The 16875-nt window shown below is 37.1% G+C and overlaps 1 protein-coding gene across 4 annotated transcripts in view; it reads left to right on the forward strand.

The window, feature by feature from the left end:
* The window catches only part of tho2 (THO complex subunit 2-like protein), a 1047711-nt gene that overhangs the window by 946237 nt on the left and 84599 nt on the right, over positions 1 to 16875 (forward strand). For all 4 annotated transcript variants that reach the window (XM_090374101.1, XM_090374103.1, XM_090374104.1 and 1 more), the window contains one exon: positions 1736 to 1790. In XM_090374101.1, coding sequence (XP_090230227.1) covers positions 1736 to 1790 — 55 coding nt within the window. The remainder of the gene's footprint in view (positions 1 to 1735; positions 1791 to 16875) is intronic.

Raw genomic sequence — 16875 nt, forward strand, 5'->3', positions numbered from 1 at the left:
AGAAGTTACAGTCTGTGACATGATTTGTTAGCTCCATCCATATCATGGGCACTGCGAAAGGCATAAAACATCCCTTTCAGTCCACCCACGGACGTGTTGAGTTTTGATGAACAGGTAGTGCAGCATATGTGTGGAGCCCAGTTCTTGTCCTGGTCACCTACTTAACACCCAAAAGTACAAGAAGTTGGCCTTTTTTATGGCTCGAGTTAAGGGGCGCTTTCTTGAAGCTAACATGACTTCTCCAAATACGTAACAGAAGTCATCCGGACTTTTCACACAATTATGGGCATGTTAATCGTACACAACACAAATACTGCACAAAAAGTAGGAATCTCACAGAGAAAAACCATTAACTGAGAACTAATTGCCCAGTACTTAGCTGGATTCAAGGATTGCCACAACAGAGCTGAAGATGCATTTGTGGCGACAACAGCTTATCACATGATATAAAGAGCATAGTGGTGATGAAACTGCAGTGTTGCCATGCATTTTGCCGAGAGCTGCAGTTGATAACATAGAGTAACTCACTAATGTGAGATCCCAACTGTAATTCGAAAACAAGAGCCAAAAATCGACAAATTTTAATGTGATTTTCTTGAACATTTTACATGGTGACCAATGGTATCACCAAGTCATACTATTATTACAAGATGGTCAGTAGAAGTCAAAAGAGGATGGGAGTCAGTTGAGGATGAGCCAAGGTTGGCCATCTCTAGCAATTAGTTCTGAAACAATTTCCATCACTGAAAAAAAAATTATTTATTTTTTTAAAAAACAAAAGAATTAAAGTGTCTGAACTTTAAAAAGTACTTAACATGTCCCTTGGAAGCATTTGTGAATGTCCAAAGTTTGTGCACGATCTGTTCTCTGAAACATATCCATTAATGACGAACATCAGTGTTGCATCATCAAAAGAGAATTTAAAATTAATTCTTAATAATGGAGATAAATTTTTATCCCATTTGGTAACCTTTGATGAAACTTTCTTTTTTTTTTTTTTTTAATCTGAAACAAATTAAAAAATTTGTAGCAGAAGCCCTAACGATCTTCAACCCCAGAAATGTTTTATACCCAGCCATCAGCTGGAAAAGTGTTGGCCTCGATTTTGTGGGTTACTAAACGATTGCACCATGATAACAAGAAAATATTATGCCATTCTTATGAAAAGTTAAAATCGGCAGTTTGAGGAAAAAGACTGAAAATCTTGTTTCACTTCTCCATGACAATGCACTTGTGCACAAAACCTGAGTTGCACGGGCTTTGTGAATGAGTGTGGATTTGAAAATTAAACCACCAATATAGGCCAGATCTGACACAAAGTGGCTATTATTTCTTCAAAAACCTAAAGTCCTATTTCTTCAAAAACCTTCATGGAACTCATTTTAAAGATGATATAGAGGTGAAAGCCTGGCATGGCACCTCACTTAAAGAATATTTTTTTGAAGGATGAAACCTTTCAGATTAAATACAATAAGTTTATCAAAGTCCAGGGTGAAAACATTGAAAAATAAAAAAACAGAATTTTGTACCTATGTCTTTTATATTCTATCCTCAAAACTTTTTGGCCACCTCTCATACTTTATTTTATAAAGAATTTATTGCACTGCAAAATAAAAAGCTAAAATTTGTCAATGACTAGAGCAGTTAAATAATATTTGTACAATCTTAGAAGGTAATACCTACATGCAAATAATATATATATTTATTTTTTTATTTTTTTTCTTCCTAATACCAGGATCTTTCTGATGATAGCAGTAGTGACAGTAAAAGGAGGAAAGATGAAGACAGTGGTAAATTCTTTTAAGAGAACATCCTTGTATATTTGAATAATTTTATGTGATCATTTAAACTAGATTTTTCTATAAATGACTGTTTTATTGATCATTATTCTGTAAATGAGTATCATTCATCATCCTTGTTAAATAATACATAACACATTTATGATAAATGTTTGTTTATATTTAACTGTTTCTTATATGTATTTTATGTGCTGAGTCCTGCAGCTATCAGTTTCTCTATTGAAAGTTTTATGTTTTTTTTCTGACATTTTATTTATTACATAAAAGTTATTATCAAACTAAATTTACAATGGAAAATCCAATGACTGAGATTTGCACACAAAATGCATACATAACATAAACATATGGACCTACCAAGTTTTTTACTGCATATAAAGCTTATTTTTGAATGCCTCTGATAGCTGCAGTCAACATTAGAGAGTTGGTTTTGTGTTTAGTCATAATTGTCTCTCTATTTACCTTAAATATGTAGAGTTATCCCAGAAACCATCGTTATGAATGCTTCTTTTTAATTAAATAATTAAAATTAAATCTGCACGATGGCTTTGCTGTTGTGTGGATTATTTAATTTTAATTTAAAAAGGGTAACAAATGCTTAATTTGCCTAGGATGGAAAAATATCTCACAACAGCACTGAATAATGGATATATCAAAGTTTAAAAAAGTCTGCAGGTCAGAAATTTGTAATGTATTCCAACAATTTCAATTTCTCCAGTACTACATACTGAAGACAAGACCTAATTCCCAATCCAGCTTCCATAATGGTCTTCAAAATTGGATGATTAATATGTGAACAGCATAATTGAAATTACACCTCAGAAGCCTGTTCAAGCAAAATCTCACATTTTCCAAATCAGCAAGAATGAAGGACTTGGGTCCAACCAAATCCATTGCAGAGCACCTGCCATCTTGTTTAAAAGAGTACAATCTACTGAATCCCTGTGCTTTGTTTTGATTTGATTGGTCTTTATGAAGAAATTAGTACTGAATGTAATCCATAAGAACAGAAGTAATGTCTGAAGTCCTTGAGAGCCAAGATTGCGAGCTTTTGGATAATAAATCTAACCAAACATTAAATGTCAAAATTCCAGCACAGATAAAGGGAGAACACATTAGCAGCACAGACATCAACTTCTTTAATAATTGTTTTACATGTTTAATTTATTTTTATTAACTACATTATTTTATTCCTATTTATTTTTTTATCCCCAAAGGTCGCGGGTTCAAATTCTGCTTCGGCCTTGGATCAGAGTACTGAAAAAACCTTGTGAGGTGCATTATGGCCACAGAAGCCGATGCGCCAACAACTACCAAAAAAAAATATTCACAGAACAAGTTTTGCAAAAAAAAAAAAAACTAAATGTTCCAAAATCCTCACATTTTTAAGAAAAATCTTTCAGATTTTATATTTCAGATCAATCCAATTTTCGGATGACAGACATTCTACCTGTACCAGCTGTTCATAAATAATTCAAGTAAAAGTTTACTTCACAATAGGAATATACACCCATCAATTCATACTGCATGCTTTGTTCATAGTAAAGGAGACTACTGAAATTTGAAATGTGTTATAGAAGATCAAGTGTAACAAATGAAATGTGTATGGAGCTTCAAGATGCTGGAGATACTTCTGGGACATCAGCACTAGATGAGCAGTACAAGAGAAGAGGTCTGTGAGCAAGGTGGTATAGTACACATTCCCATGGTTCCAAGAAACAATGCTAACTTCCACCATATCAAGCCATACCATATTAATGGATGCAATATTCTAGGGTAGTGCAGATATCAATGGGCACAGTCAGATAATAGAATCCATGCTTGAAAACAACTCACCTCACCCTTTTAATTGTGAGCAATAATAACTTCTTCCACGTTGAGGTGTATAAGGCCTTGAATGGGTTGAGCAAGCTGAATTCTGATGAGATTCTTCCACTTGTTCAGATTACAAACCTAAGGGGGCATATAAATTGAAATTGAGGAAGGACAGATGTAGAATAGATTTGCGGAAATTTGCATTTAGCCAGCGGGTGGTTAATTGCTGGAACAAACTTCAGTCTGTCATTGTGGAAGTTGATAGGTTAAATAAATTTAAGGAGGAACTGAACAAACATTTAGATGGAATGGTTGTGCAAATTTTTTTTTTTTTTTTTTTTTTTTTGGCTGATGCTGCATAACCTCATACACTGCTTTCTTGCATCACATGTCACTACTACTACTACATGCCTATCCATACATTTATTGATCTTTCTGTCTGCTGCCTTTCTCTGCTCCTGTGTATATGGGAAGTTGAAGAAAATCTGTATGGAAGAGATCACTTCCACATAATATCTACCCATTGAAGTGGGAGAAAGTGTTAACCATTGAAGTTACCACTGTGGAAGCCAGTCAAGCTGACAGAAGTACTTTCAAACAGTTGGAAGTGTTTAATACCATCAGCCAGCCAGGAGTCAATCAGTGATGCAGTAATTGCAATTCCAGAGACATCTACTCTGTTTCCACCATTTCCAAAACCATAATGGAATGTAGAATGTACTATAGCTAGAAAGGCACAAAACAGGTCATGGGATATATTCCAGCAATATCCTATCACAAATAAACTCACAGCCTTTAAATTATCACATTACATTAGATGTCAGAGCCCAAAGAAAATCTTGGATATGCTTCACATCTTCTATTGTCTGGAAATATAATAGAAGATGTGTAGTCAATGAAATTATACATACTATAGTACTGAATTAAAGCTAATACAGTATTAATTACTCCATCTCTAGTAATAGTACAAAGATCTCTCACTAAGGAGACAGTATTAATTGCTGTATTACCAGGAAATACTAGGTGGTAGATCACTCATCAACTGGTGCAATACCACCACTTTGCTTATCGGAGGCTTGAAGTGGAGGAACCCGTGTTTAGTTTCCAGAGCAAAGCACTGCAACCTTCCTATCTCTTCCATTATGCAGTATGATTGATGTCTTTTTGGGGTTTATGATGTACATAATGGTGTGATATAATCTTCCTTACATTTAGAGGGTACAACTCTAAAACAGTGTTCGCAGGCTGGCTGCTAGATAGTTCACTAAACCAAACCTATTAGTAACTCTCTAGGAGGCTTCTGGATCAGCTGGTGAATAATCTTGCTGCCTCTACTCTGCCAGATAGTGACAGAGTAGAGGCAGCGAGATTGTACCATAACGTGGCAGTGAAAATGCCTTCCGCATACACACTACTGGGACTACCTCCAGTCACTATCTGGCAGAGTAGAGGCAGCGAGGCTGATCCTGGACAAGCCATTCTAGGTCCTTCTTATTGAAGCAGTGACCAAAATGGTGTGTTGCTTGCCTTACCCACAAGGATCTCCCTTTCCTAGACGTTAGCAATACTAGGAAAGGGCATTAGATACCAGTGATGCTAATCTGGAAAAAGTGCTCATGCCTAAAGCCGCAAAATAACTACGAAGTATATCATACAAAACAAAAATAAGTCATTTGGATGAATGGGTAAACAAAAAAGTGTTTAAAAGCATATTCAGAACCAACACAGGAGTGATAAAATAAATTCATCTCCTCCAGTAAGCAGGATGTGAAGTCAACATCTCCCCCCCCCTCCCCTTTGTAGTTACGGTTTATGTTATAAAGTAGTGTATACTGACTTTAGTAACCTGAGGGCTTCCATTTAGCTTAAATTTTTTTATGGACAAAAATTTTTGTTGACTTCCAAGCATGAAAAATGTGTTTCATTGCTGTAAATGTTCCTTTCAATTTTTAATAAATTGTAAGGAATCTCAGAAATGTTACAAACCATTAGAGTACCTCTGGTGACCTGGGGGTGGGGAGAAGTGTAACAGAGAGTACAATAATGAGAATGGGCAGTTTCCCCTGGATTTTAGTGTTGCATCAACTACAAAGTCTGTAAACAATGTCATATAAAAGATAAAAGGTAAGAAAAAGATTTCAATGAAATTATAACCTGATTGCATTATGAAATTTTGTCATAATGTCAAAATGTATAAGGATAAAAATCAGTAAAATTGGTATAAAAGGTATATTTTAAATAAGAGTAAACAAGTTTAAGCAGCTAAAAATGGCCAATACATAGTCACTACTGTGAAATAAAATCTTACTGCATTAGGGCTCTGCTAGTTTCTGAAAATTGGTAAAAGATAAACAATGTTCATTTACAAAATGTGGACACTGAAGTGGATAAAATATTACAAATAGATAAAACAGTATCACAAGTCTCACACAGGTTGGTCATTAGCATTAGTAGAGGCATGCGATGCAAGAAAGCAAGCTTATGCAGCATCAGCCAATAAACAAACCCTCCCATTTCAACTCTCCATTCATTCCAAATGCCTGTCCAGCTAGGGTATTAAATTTATTTAGGCTGTCAACTTCCACAACAAAAGATGGAAGTCTGTTCCACTAATCAACCACTCGCTGGCTAAAGGCAAACTTCCACACATTCATTCTACAACTGTCTTTCCTCAGTTTGAATCTATGCCCCCTCGGGTTCTTAATCTGAGCAAGAGGAAGAATCCCATCAGCATTCAACTTGCTCAACCCATTCAAGGCCTCATACACCTCAATCAGATCACCTCGCAGGTGCCTACTCTCCAGGCGCTGCAATTTGCAGAACTTAAGCCTTTCTTGGTAAGAGCACCCCCTTTGTTCCCCCCCACCAATCTTCTTGCCCTTCTTTGTACTCGTTCTAGGAACTCTACATCCTTCCTAAAATGAGGCCTTAAGACCTGTTCAAAGTACTCTAAGTGTGGCCTGACCATTGCCTTGTATAACAGGATAATCACCTCCATGTCCCTGCTAGTAAAATTCCTATATATCATTGACAAGACTCCATGCCCTGCCCTGGCAGCCCATCTGCACTGCTCAGTGAACCTCATATTTGACTGCACAATTACCCCCCAGATCTTTTTCACTTTTTACTTCTCTGAGTATAGTACCACACAGTTAGTATGTTTCTCTTTGGTTATTGCTACCCATTTGTCAATGTTAAACTTCAGTTTCCACTTCTCAGCCCATTTTCCCAACTTCTCTAGAACCATTTGAACTAGTATACTGTCTTTACTGTCGTTAACAACCCTGCCAAGCTCTATATTATCATCTGCAAACTTGGACATTAAAAATCTGATATACCTTCATCAATATCATTGATAAATATACAAAACAACAATGGGCCCAACACCGAACCCTGGGGAACTTCACTAATAACATTTGTCCACGAAGAGCAGTGTCCATTGATTGGCATTCTCTGTCGTCTCCCACTCAACCATCCCTTTATCCATTGTAGCAACTTACCCTTAATGCCATACCACTCCAATTGGTAGTAGTCTTCCATGTGCAACAGTATCAAAAGCTTTCATGAAATCAAAGTATATGATATCAAAATTATTTTTAGCATTCAGTTCCTTTCTGACTACATCATGGTATCCGATCAAATTGATCAGACAAGACCTCCCTTTAACAAACGCATGCTGTGTCTTAACTATTACTGTATTCTTTCTAGATGATCCTGTAATGTTTCTTTAACCAGCGAATCCATTATTTTCCCCAGAACACAAGTTAAATTAACAGGTCTCTAGTTCCTTGTATCACCTTTTCAACCCCCTTTGTGAATTGGTGATACATTTGCACACCTCCAGTCCATGGGGACCTCCTCTGAGTCCAAGGAAGCTCTCAAAATTATGGCTAAGGGTTTGCTTACTTCCTTTGCTGCCTCCTTTAATATAACTGGATAGATCCCATCCACCCCAGGTGCCTTCCTTATGTTTAACTTCAACAATTTCTCCTCCACTTTGCCCTCAGTTATTACAAAATCACTTAGCTCCCTGTCACTTAGCATTTGCTCACTAATCACTTAGCATTTGATAAACTTCTGGCACTCCCTTCATTGAATGACTCCCCATGTGTGAATGTAGATGCAAAATACTCATTCAGTTTATCAGCTACCTGAGCATGATCAGCAATAGTCAACCCATCTATGTTAAGTGGTCCAATCTGATTCATCCCTTTCCTTCTAGAGTTTACATAAGTAAAGAACTATTTGCTGTTTTTCTTTGCATCCTTTGCCAAAGATTTCTCGTAATCTGACTTCACCTGCCTGACCTCCTTTGTGACTTGATTACAGACTAGCTTATATCTGCCATAGGCTTCTGTGTCACCTGATTCTTTACATGCATCCCTTACATTCTTCTTCTGTGCCACGAGCCTCATTAATTTATCTGGCATCCATTTAGGCCTAAACCTTGAACAGTATTTCTTAGTTGGAATGAAAAGCCTAGTAGCCTCCAAAATTAAGTTCCTGAAGGATTCACATTTAAAATTCAACGTTGGTAACATGATCTGTTGATCCCACTGTACAGAATTTAAAAACTGTCTGAGACCTCAGTTGTCACCTTTACGCAAGCAAAATCCCTTCCATTTAGCCTTGATGGTAGTTACATCTTTAAGTAATTCCCACATCAGTACAATGTCACATAATGGTTCCTTTATCTTCAAATTCTTAATGCATGAATAATCCCTGCTAATAATCAGATCAAGAGTATTACTCCCCCTGGTTGCCTCTCAAACATGTTGCTGTAGAAAACAGTCATCCAATAAATCAACAAAAGTCTTTGTAGTATGCAAGTGACCAACCCACAAGTTCCAGTCAATATCTGGAAAGTTAAAATCCCCCATTTTAAGACATTCTGATTTACTGGCCCACTCTATTTCTCAGCACAATTGCTCAAGTATACTCATCAGATTCATTAGGCCTATAACACACTCCTATTCTCAATTGTTCTTTCCCAGTGCTTATTTCACACCACACAGACTCAACACTGCATTGTCCACCAACATCAGTTGGATGCACTTGTTTAGATTTTGTGTTTCTTAACTAACTGCATAACCCCTCCTCCCTTCCTGTCATGTCTATCCTTCCTGTACATATTGTACTCCCCAAATTCCAATTCTGCACTGAATATAACTGTGTGACAGCAAGTCTCTGATATCCCAACAATATCTGCCTTTGATGTCTTGACTAGCACTTCAAGCTCATTAAATTTATTAACTATACTCCTAGCATTGGTGTACATGCAAGTATACATGCACCTGTTCCTACTCTTAGTTATCCTAACACAGCCCATGTATTTACTTGTTCCACTATGACTCCCAGCAGTCCTGGAAATCTACATTACCTTGCTTTCCAGCTGCTGCTCATTCTAATAGAAGCAGTGCAAGAATCACTTTTGCCTCTGCCTGCGACCACTGTTAACCTTTTAGTCTGTGTATCCCTCCCCTAAGCTAGCAGTTTTCCGATCCTCGATAGCATCAGCAAATATTCTTGCGCCCTTTCTATTTAAGTGTACCCCATCCCTGTAGAAGCAGTCTCTCCTGTCAACAAGCACAGACCAGGCTGAAAAAAATTCTACCCTCACCCCCCTTGAGCCTTGCACAATCTCTCCAGGGCCAAATTGATTGACAAAGCTCTAATTATATACTCACTCCTATCGTGTCTGGGCAGAATTGCAGACACTTTCACATTCAACCCTAACTCTCGACGTTTTTCAACATTGACCTGTACTTGTTGAATAAATCTATAGATCTCTTACTCTTAATGTCATTAGTTTAAACGTGTACAACATCACCTTTTGTGCCCTTAAAAGATTATATCTACTCTATAACATTGTCAACTTTTGCCCCTGGCAGACATACCCTGGTCCTGTTTCACCTATCCTTCTTGCATAGTATATTCCCCGAATATATTATGCAATCAGCTCTCAGTAGAATGTGTTAGATGACTGTGTCCTGTGTAGAAGCGAGCATGAACAACTTCCTTTCTACAATTCTTGAACAGATTAGACTGCAAGAATTTGATTAGAGGCTTTATCTGATGGAACTTATTTGTGACATAGCTGTGTGCCACAACTGTTGCCACTGTGGGAGTAATCTATCGTGTATTACTTGCTATTCTGTATAAGGGACAAAAAAGGCTGATTGTTCTGGGGGTTGTGCAGATCTGGCTGCATCATATGCCAGTTCATTACTCCTGATTCCACTGTGTCTTGGGATCCAGAAGAAATTGATACAAAATGAACATTCGGAAAATGAATGTAACAACCGATGAAATTGAAACAGAACAGGATAAGGATGAGGATGATATCTCATCATCTATAAAGTCTGTAATGCACTTAGTCTGTACACTATAACACCCTTGAACTGAATCAATAGATTCAGTTCAAACCGAAGCGTATAGTATAAACTTTGTTGGATCTATACTGCATTCACTGGGAATCTTCTCAGATATAGTAACAAGTGAGAAGATGGTAGAAGATACCACTGATGATTCTGACTTTGAGCCATCACTAAATATAGGCAATAAGTCAGAGCAGTCAGTACAATGGACAGCATAGAGTTGTGGGTAGACAGATGGAGTGCAGATTTTTCCCTCATTATTAATGGAGAAATTGCATAATGGTAGATGAATATGCCGGGATGAAAGAGGTGGGGTGGCTTTGTGGTGTGGGAGCATTGTCTATCATGATATTCAGATCTCAGAGCAGTTCTTGGACACAAAAACAAAGGGATTTTCCCTTTGTGACTAAGACGTGTCCATGTGAGATGTCTCACAGGGATTTCAGTTTGAAGGTACACTGTAGAGACAATTGCTTAAGCCTAAGCAACAAAACGAATTTGGTTGCTTCAACATATAGACTGATTGTGAGATTTTTTAAATGATTCAACGGGATTACAGATGGCCTTGATTGATTGGATCTAGCCATTGCAACATGCTGTTTCTAGTTGAAGCATAAACCTAGCACCAGTAATCTAGTTTAGACTGGACAAGTGCACAGTAAATTCGATGGCTTCACAGTTGCTACATAGCTCTGGTCTTGGGGTAGCATATGTGAATGCAAATTTGCACATTGCAAGATTGAACTTGTACACTGTAACAGAAAGTGCACATCTCATTAGCTGCTATTCTGCTAGGTCACCTGCAATAAAAACAGTTACAACAATGATGTTATAAACTCTTCTAGCCTCTACCATCCAGAGTATAACAGACATTTATTTATTTATGAGATGCACACAGGAAGTTTAGGCCTATCACACACTTTATGTGCAATTGATGGTTCAGGATGAAGGTTCTATTTGTATTAAAAATTTGTGCAAATAGCCTTCAGAGGTGAGAACATGAAACCATTAGCCATTGCCCAAGAGTCGAAGTAATGAAATGCTTGCTACAATTGTCTTTCGACTCTGATGTTGCATGACTGCAACATGAGGGTCATCAACAAAGAGGGGGATTGTGCATAGTTGGAGGAATTTCATTAATAGAATTAACTTATAGTAATAGGTGCAGCACTTAAGACTGAGCCTTGGGGAACTCCCTGCTCTTGGCAAAATGGCTGAGAGAGAGAGAATGGATATCACATGGGTTTGGAATGACCAATTTGATTATAAAGTTTTTAATAAAAATTGCAAAGCATCCTCTGAGACTAAGATATAAATGTCTTTCAGAATTCCATTTCTCCAAGCCATGTAATATGCTTTTTCATATCAGCAAAAACCACCACCAGTTGTTCAAGTTTGAAAAAAAAGCATCCCAGATAGATGTTTCCAATGAAATTAAATATTCAAATATTGACTTGTCTCTTTGGTAGTCATATTGTGTCCTGGAAAAGAGATTATTTGCCTCCAGATACCATAAAAGGTAGCATTTAACCATCCTTTTCAGGATCTTGCAAAAGCAGCTGATCAGAGCTATAAGACAAAACTTTGGGAGTTTTGGAACCTTTTCTGAATTGGGAAAGGCAAGCTTGATTGTGTTATGAGAGGAGTATTTTTAAACTATAAGTAACATAATATACACAGTTTTTTTTTTTTTTTTTGTTTAATTAAAACACACTTGGGGGGGGGGTCTATAATAGTGATTTAGACTTTTTAGGTTCTGACTGTTTGCTATCTGGATCCTTTTTTTTTCATGTTTCAGCTGAAATTATTGAATTTGATGTTAAAATTATACTAAATATTACCATTTAGATTATACGATTTCTAAATTTAAAATTTGCCTAATCAACTGCTTTTTCTCAATGGGAAAGTTTCCCCATCATCGGTTTAAAAACATCATCAATGTACTTTTGAAACAAACATAAACTGATTTAATATGAAGAAAAAACAAACAAATACGACTGTATGTGATAGTCACTTTTTTGATAGGCGTGTTTAGCTGTGTTGGACGGATATCTGTATGAGAGCAGTTATGTGTTACAGCTCCTCTTTGCAAATAATGACAGGCGCCTCCGTGGGCAGGAGCAGCAGTGCGTAGCACACGCTTCTTGATTAGACCGGGGTTCGAGCCCGTGACCACCAAATACGGAGGATGCGGAAAGGTCAGGGAATGACCACCACATATCCCTGGAGCAATATGGCCTTAGGTGCTAATGCTCCTAAAAAAACAAATAATAACAATAACAAAATAACATAGCAAATAATGACAAAAGAAATAACATTCAAAGAATTATTTTTAAAAAAATAATGGAACGGAAAGAAGCAGTTTCATGGGAATAGAAGTTTAAGATAAAAAATGATGTACCAGGTACATAATGAGTTGCTGCCACTCTACTACTCTGAGACTGATGGTGTCACTGATAATGTCACAGTGGCAGCCGTTAAAAACATCTTTACTGTAGAAACTCATTATGAAATTGGTACAGTAAAATAAATAAAAAAAGTATTGCTACATTATTTTTATTTAAAACATAATTTCAGTACAATGAAATATACCGATGAGCCAAACCATTATGACCCCCTACCTAATATGATGTTGGTCCTCCGTGTGCAGCCAAAACAGCTCGTACCTGGCTAGGCATAGACGCTACAAGATTTCTAAATGTGTCTTGTGTTATCTGGTACCAACACGTAACCAGCAGATCCTTTAACTCCTCTAAGGTCCGTGGTTTAGATGCCGTATGTCGGAGTTGCTGTTCCAACACAAACCATAGATGCTAGATGGGATTGATGTGTGGGGAATTTTCAGAGCAGGGCAATACCTGGAAGTCTTCCTCATGTTCCGCGAACCAGTCTTGAACAATCCGGGCAGTTTGGCATGGTGCATTATCCTGCTGAAAGACAGCACCACCAGAGGGGAAGACTGTCACCATGAAAGGGCGTACCTGGTCAGCAATGATGTTTAGGTAGGTGATAGACATCAGAGTGCCCAGCACATGGATGACTGGACCCAAGGTATCCCAACAGAACATCATCAAAAGCATGATACCGCCACCACTGGCTTGTTTTTGTCCCACAGTGCATCCAGGTGCCATCACTTCACCTGGTAAACGATGCACACGTACCTGGTCATCCACATGGTGCAACAGGATGTGTGATTCTTCGGACCGGACAACCTTCTTCCAATCACTCAAGGTCCAGTTTCGATGCTCACGTGCGCATGCCCATTGTAGGTGCTATCACCAGTGAATCATGGTTAGCATGGCACTCACAGCGGCCTGCAGCTACGCAGCCCCATTTTCAGCAGGGTTCGATGTACTGTGTGTGTTGTGATACATTACTCTTATCACCAGCATTCCAAATACTGGCATGTTCCACCACAATCGCCCTTCAATTGCCACGTACCATCCGGGAGAGTCTTCGCTCACCTCAATCATCGATGAGACGTGGTCGTCCAACACCTTGCCAGCCATTCGTGGGTTTCCCCTGCTCGGACCACTTTCGGTAGGTACTAACCATGGCTGACCGTGGGCATCCCAACAGTCGTGCCATTTCTAACCCAGTCGTCTGGCCATTACAATTTGACCTTTGTGAAAATCGCTTGTGTCCGGTGCCTTTCCCATCTGAAGAACTATCGTAACACTGATTAACAGAGCTCAGTATGAGATGTTTTTATACCGTGTCCCGACCCATGCACGTGCCGTAGTTCAGCTGCAGTTGCTTCGATTTGCATAACAGCTCGCTGGTCATAATGTTTCGGCTCATCAGTGCAATTCATATAAATTATATTATAATAACGCTAAAATTATTGGTCTATGGTAACTGAAATAAGATATATAATTTTGGCACTCAAATGATTTTAATAGCTGAGTGAATACTCCTTCGATTGTTGTTCTATTCTGTTTAGTATTTACTAAACTATTCGATTTAATATCTAAATTGAAGACTTCTTTCATAAATTTACAAAACTTCTTTCCAACGGGAACTACAGGTATACGATCCTGTGGCTCTTCGAATAATTTTGCACCTTCAATGGAATATGGCATCAAATTCTTGTTTATGAATTTTTGAATTATATCGAACGACATCCCTGGAGTGATGTATATGACAACGATAAAAATAGATTCACTATTGAATTTGCACAAAGATCCACAAATGTCTCCAATTTCGTCTGATACTGCTGTTGCATTGCTGCTATTATGTGTGCAAAGATATGTGGTGTACTGATGATAGTTGAACCTTCACATTGTTATATCGCAAGACCAGCACCACTATGAACATCTGACCTTTTAAATTGAGTCACACATTGTAATGGTTTAAGTAATATATGTTCATCATTATCCAACCATGTTTCACTTAATATCAATGTTTTGGATTGCTGTAAGATTGTATCCTTTTCGATATCTTGAACATGGGCCTGTAAACTTTGTATGTTCATCTTCAATATAGATATACCACTTTGTATGAAATCTTGCAGTTCATCCTGTAGAGACAGTAGCTTGTTATTTTTCAAGCGATCTATTTCAGCCCGAAGTTTGATATTACTAGTAGCTTTGCCGTGGTGAAATGTGAAATCATCGTGGGGATTTGAAATATATAAACCTTGCAATGAGGTCACTCGAGATAACGCCACTTATACAAGTTGCTGTTGATCATCTTTCTCATAATTATATACAACTTTGTTGAAGGTCCCTTCTTGAGATTTATGTATAGTCAAAGCACAAGCACATACTAAAGGAAATTGTGTACATCTACATGTTAATTTCCTGTTGTTTTTGAATGGAATCGTAACTGATCGTTTTATAATAGGTATGGATTGACTAGGTAAATGTTTATCTTTTACATATTGTTTATAACAAGATTGAAGGTTAAGTCCTATTTTTGACTCAGAAAATTTCATCCATACTCAGTTAACTGTTTCTTCGTCCTCAAATTCGAAATATAGTAAAGTACCGATTGCACCATTTACCAATCCATCAACGATATCTATTTTTGTAGTAATCATGTACGGTTTTCCTTTAAATAATGGTAGAATGTATGGAAGTCCTGCAGTTTGTCACTAACATTTCATGAATTTTATTTTGCATACTTGCTAATTGTTCTTCAAAATGATATCCGTGGTATAAATCTTGTGCAACCACTTCATGGGTTTCATCTGCAACTAAAGTATTTGTATTATAGGCATTTACATCACTATTTCTTAAAAATAGTCTAATCCCTTGCGGAATAAATTAGTAGCACCTTCTTTGGTAACAAATATCGATTCTATAATTTTAAGTTCATGTGGTAATAATACTTCTCCATTGCCTATTTTTGTAAGAATTTTAGAAAATGTACTTTCAGACTGGCAAACAACTTGTGACAGTCACTACAAATTCATGAAATTGTAGTGAATGTCATAATTCTGGAGCAATCTCTAATGACTTGTTTATTAATTCTTTGGATTGCACTATATGACGAGTAATGTTAGCTGTTATTCCTACTGATTTAAATGTAATTTGCAAATTTTCTGCGGTATGCATTCTCATAATTTTCATTGCCATATATAGCAAATGTTTGGGAATTACTCCATGACGATCAAATCTACGAATTTCACTCGATGCCATCATAAAGGGAGTAATTTTCAATCCATTTTTAAATTTTCGTGCACGTCCCAAATACATAGCTGGAAAATAAAGTTCTTCTGCATGTATATCAAATATGAAACTTGTTGGAGATAATTTCTGATCCAGTGCTATACATAAATATTTATCTTCAGCCCATAATAATGTTTGTTGTTGAATTAACAATAGTTCATCATCATTATTAACAGGTTCCATTATTTTATCTGAATGTTCCTGTTCACTATCATCATTTGTCCCCAAGAAATCGTCTCTCACTTTTATGCTGTAGAATTTATACAGAGGTGAATTTATCAAATACCGTAACTATATTTTCACTATTTTCTTCTGCACACATTCTTGTAGATTGATGATTTATGTATGAGTGTTCGTTTTATATGTACATTAATGGCATAATCATCATCTAATTCTCTAGGTAATTGTTGAACCATCATATTTACGTTAACTGGTACATTTATTACTTGTCCAATGATCCCACATTGTCCATGTTCATAACGTAAATGACGAATTTGCATAAAGGGTAATTGTGGTGATATCAAACGCTCAGTTACAATATCCAGTGGAGGCAAATGAGTAGGATATGTTGGATATATTAATCCATTTAACATGGCCATTGTTGGTGTCCAGCTCTCTTTTAATGAAGTATGACATGTATTACACGTCATGAAGTACTCACTTCTTGTAAATGAAATTCATTTTGAAGTAATTCATATGAAGTTGTCGGAAATGGTTTCAAATCTAATTGAAAACGATAAACGGTCACAAACATTACAACTAAATCCAAATGGGTTTTTGTGCACTAGTTTGTCAAACTCACTGTGAGCTCATGTAGACACTCTAGGGATGTAATCAAGAATCTCATTATTAGCCATTTCTAATTTCGTTTTTTTGTCGTACACGATATTCCTTCATTTGTTCTGCTGGAGTTTTAGATTCCTGATAAGTGTCAGGCATAGTAGAACACTGTGGTTGAATTTCATTATGATTCAGAATAGGTTGAATTTCTAATTTCCTTTTCTTCCATTCACAATATTCTTTCATTATTTCAGCTCGAGGTTTTTTGGGTGCAGTTTGAGAACTCCCAGGCATAACGAAAAACTCTTGTTGAATTTCATCTGGATTCGCATTTCTGTCCAATTTCCCTTTCTTTCTTTCACGATATTCCTTCAAACACTGGGCTGTAGATTTTGGCACAGTCACTCACATATTATTCATTATGCTGATATAATG

This window comes from Mastigoproctus giganteus, chromosome 5, assembly GCF_048544385.1.
Source record: "Mastigoproctus giganteus isolate SK-2022 chromosome 5, ASM4854438v1, whole genome shotgun sequence".
Lineage (NCBI taxonomy): Eukaryota > Metazoa > Arthropoda > Arachnida > Uropygi > Thelyphonidae > Mastigoproctus > Mastigoproctus giganteus.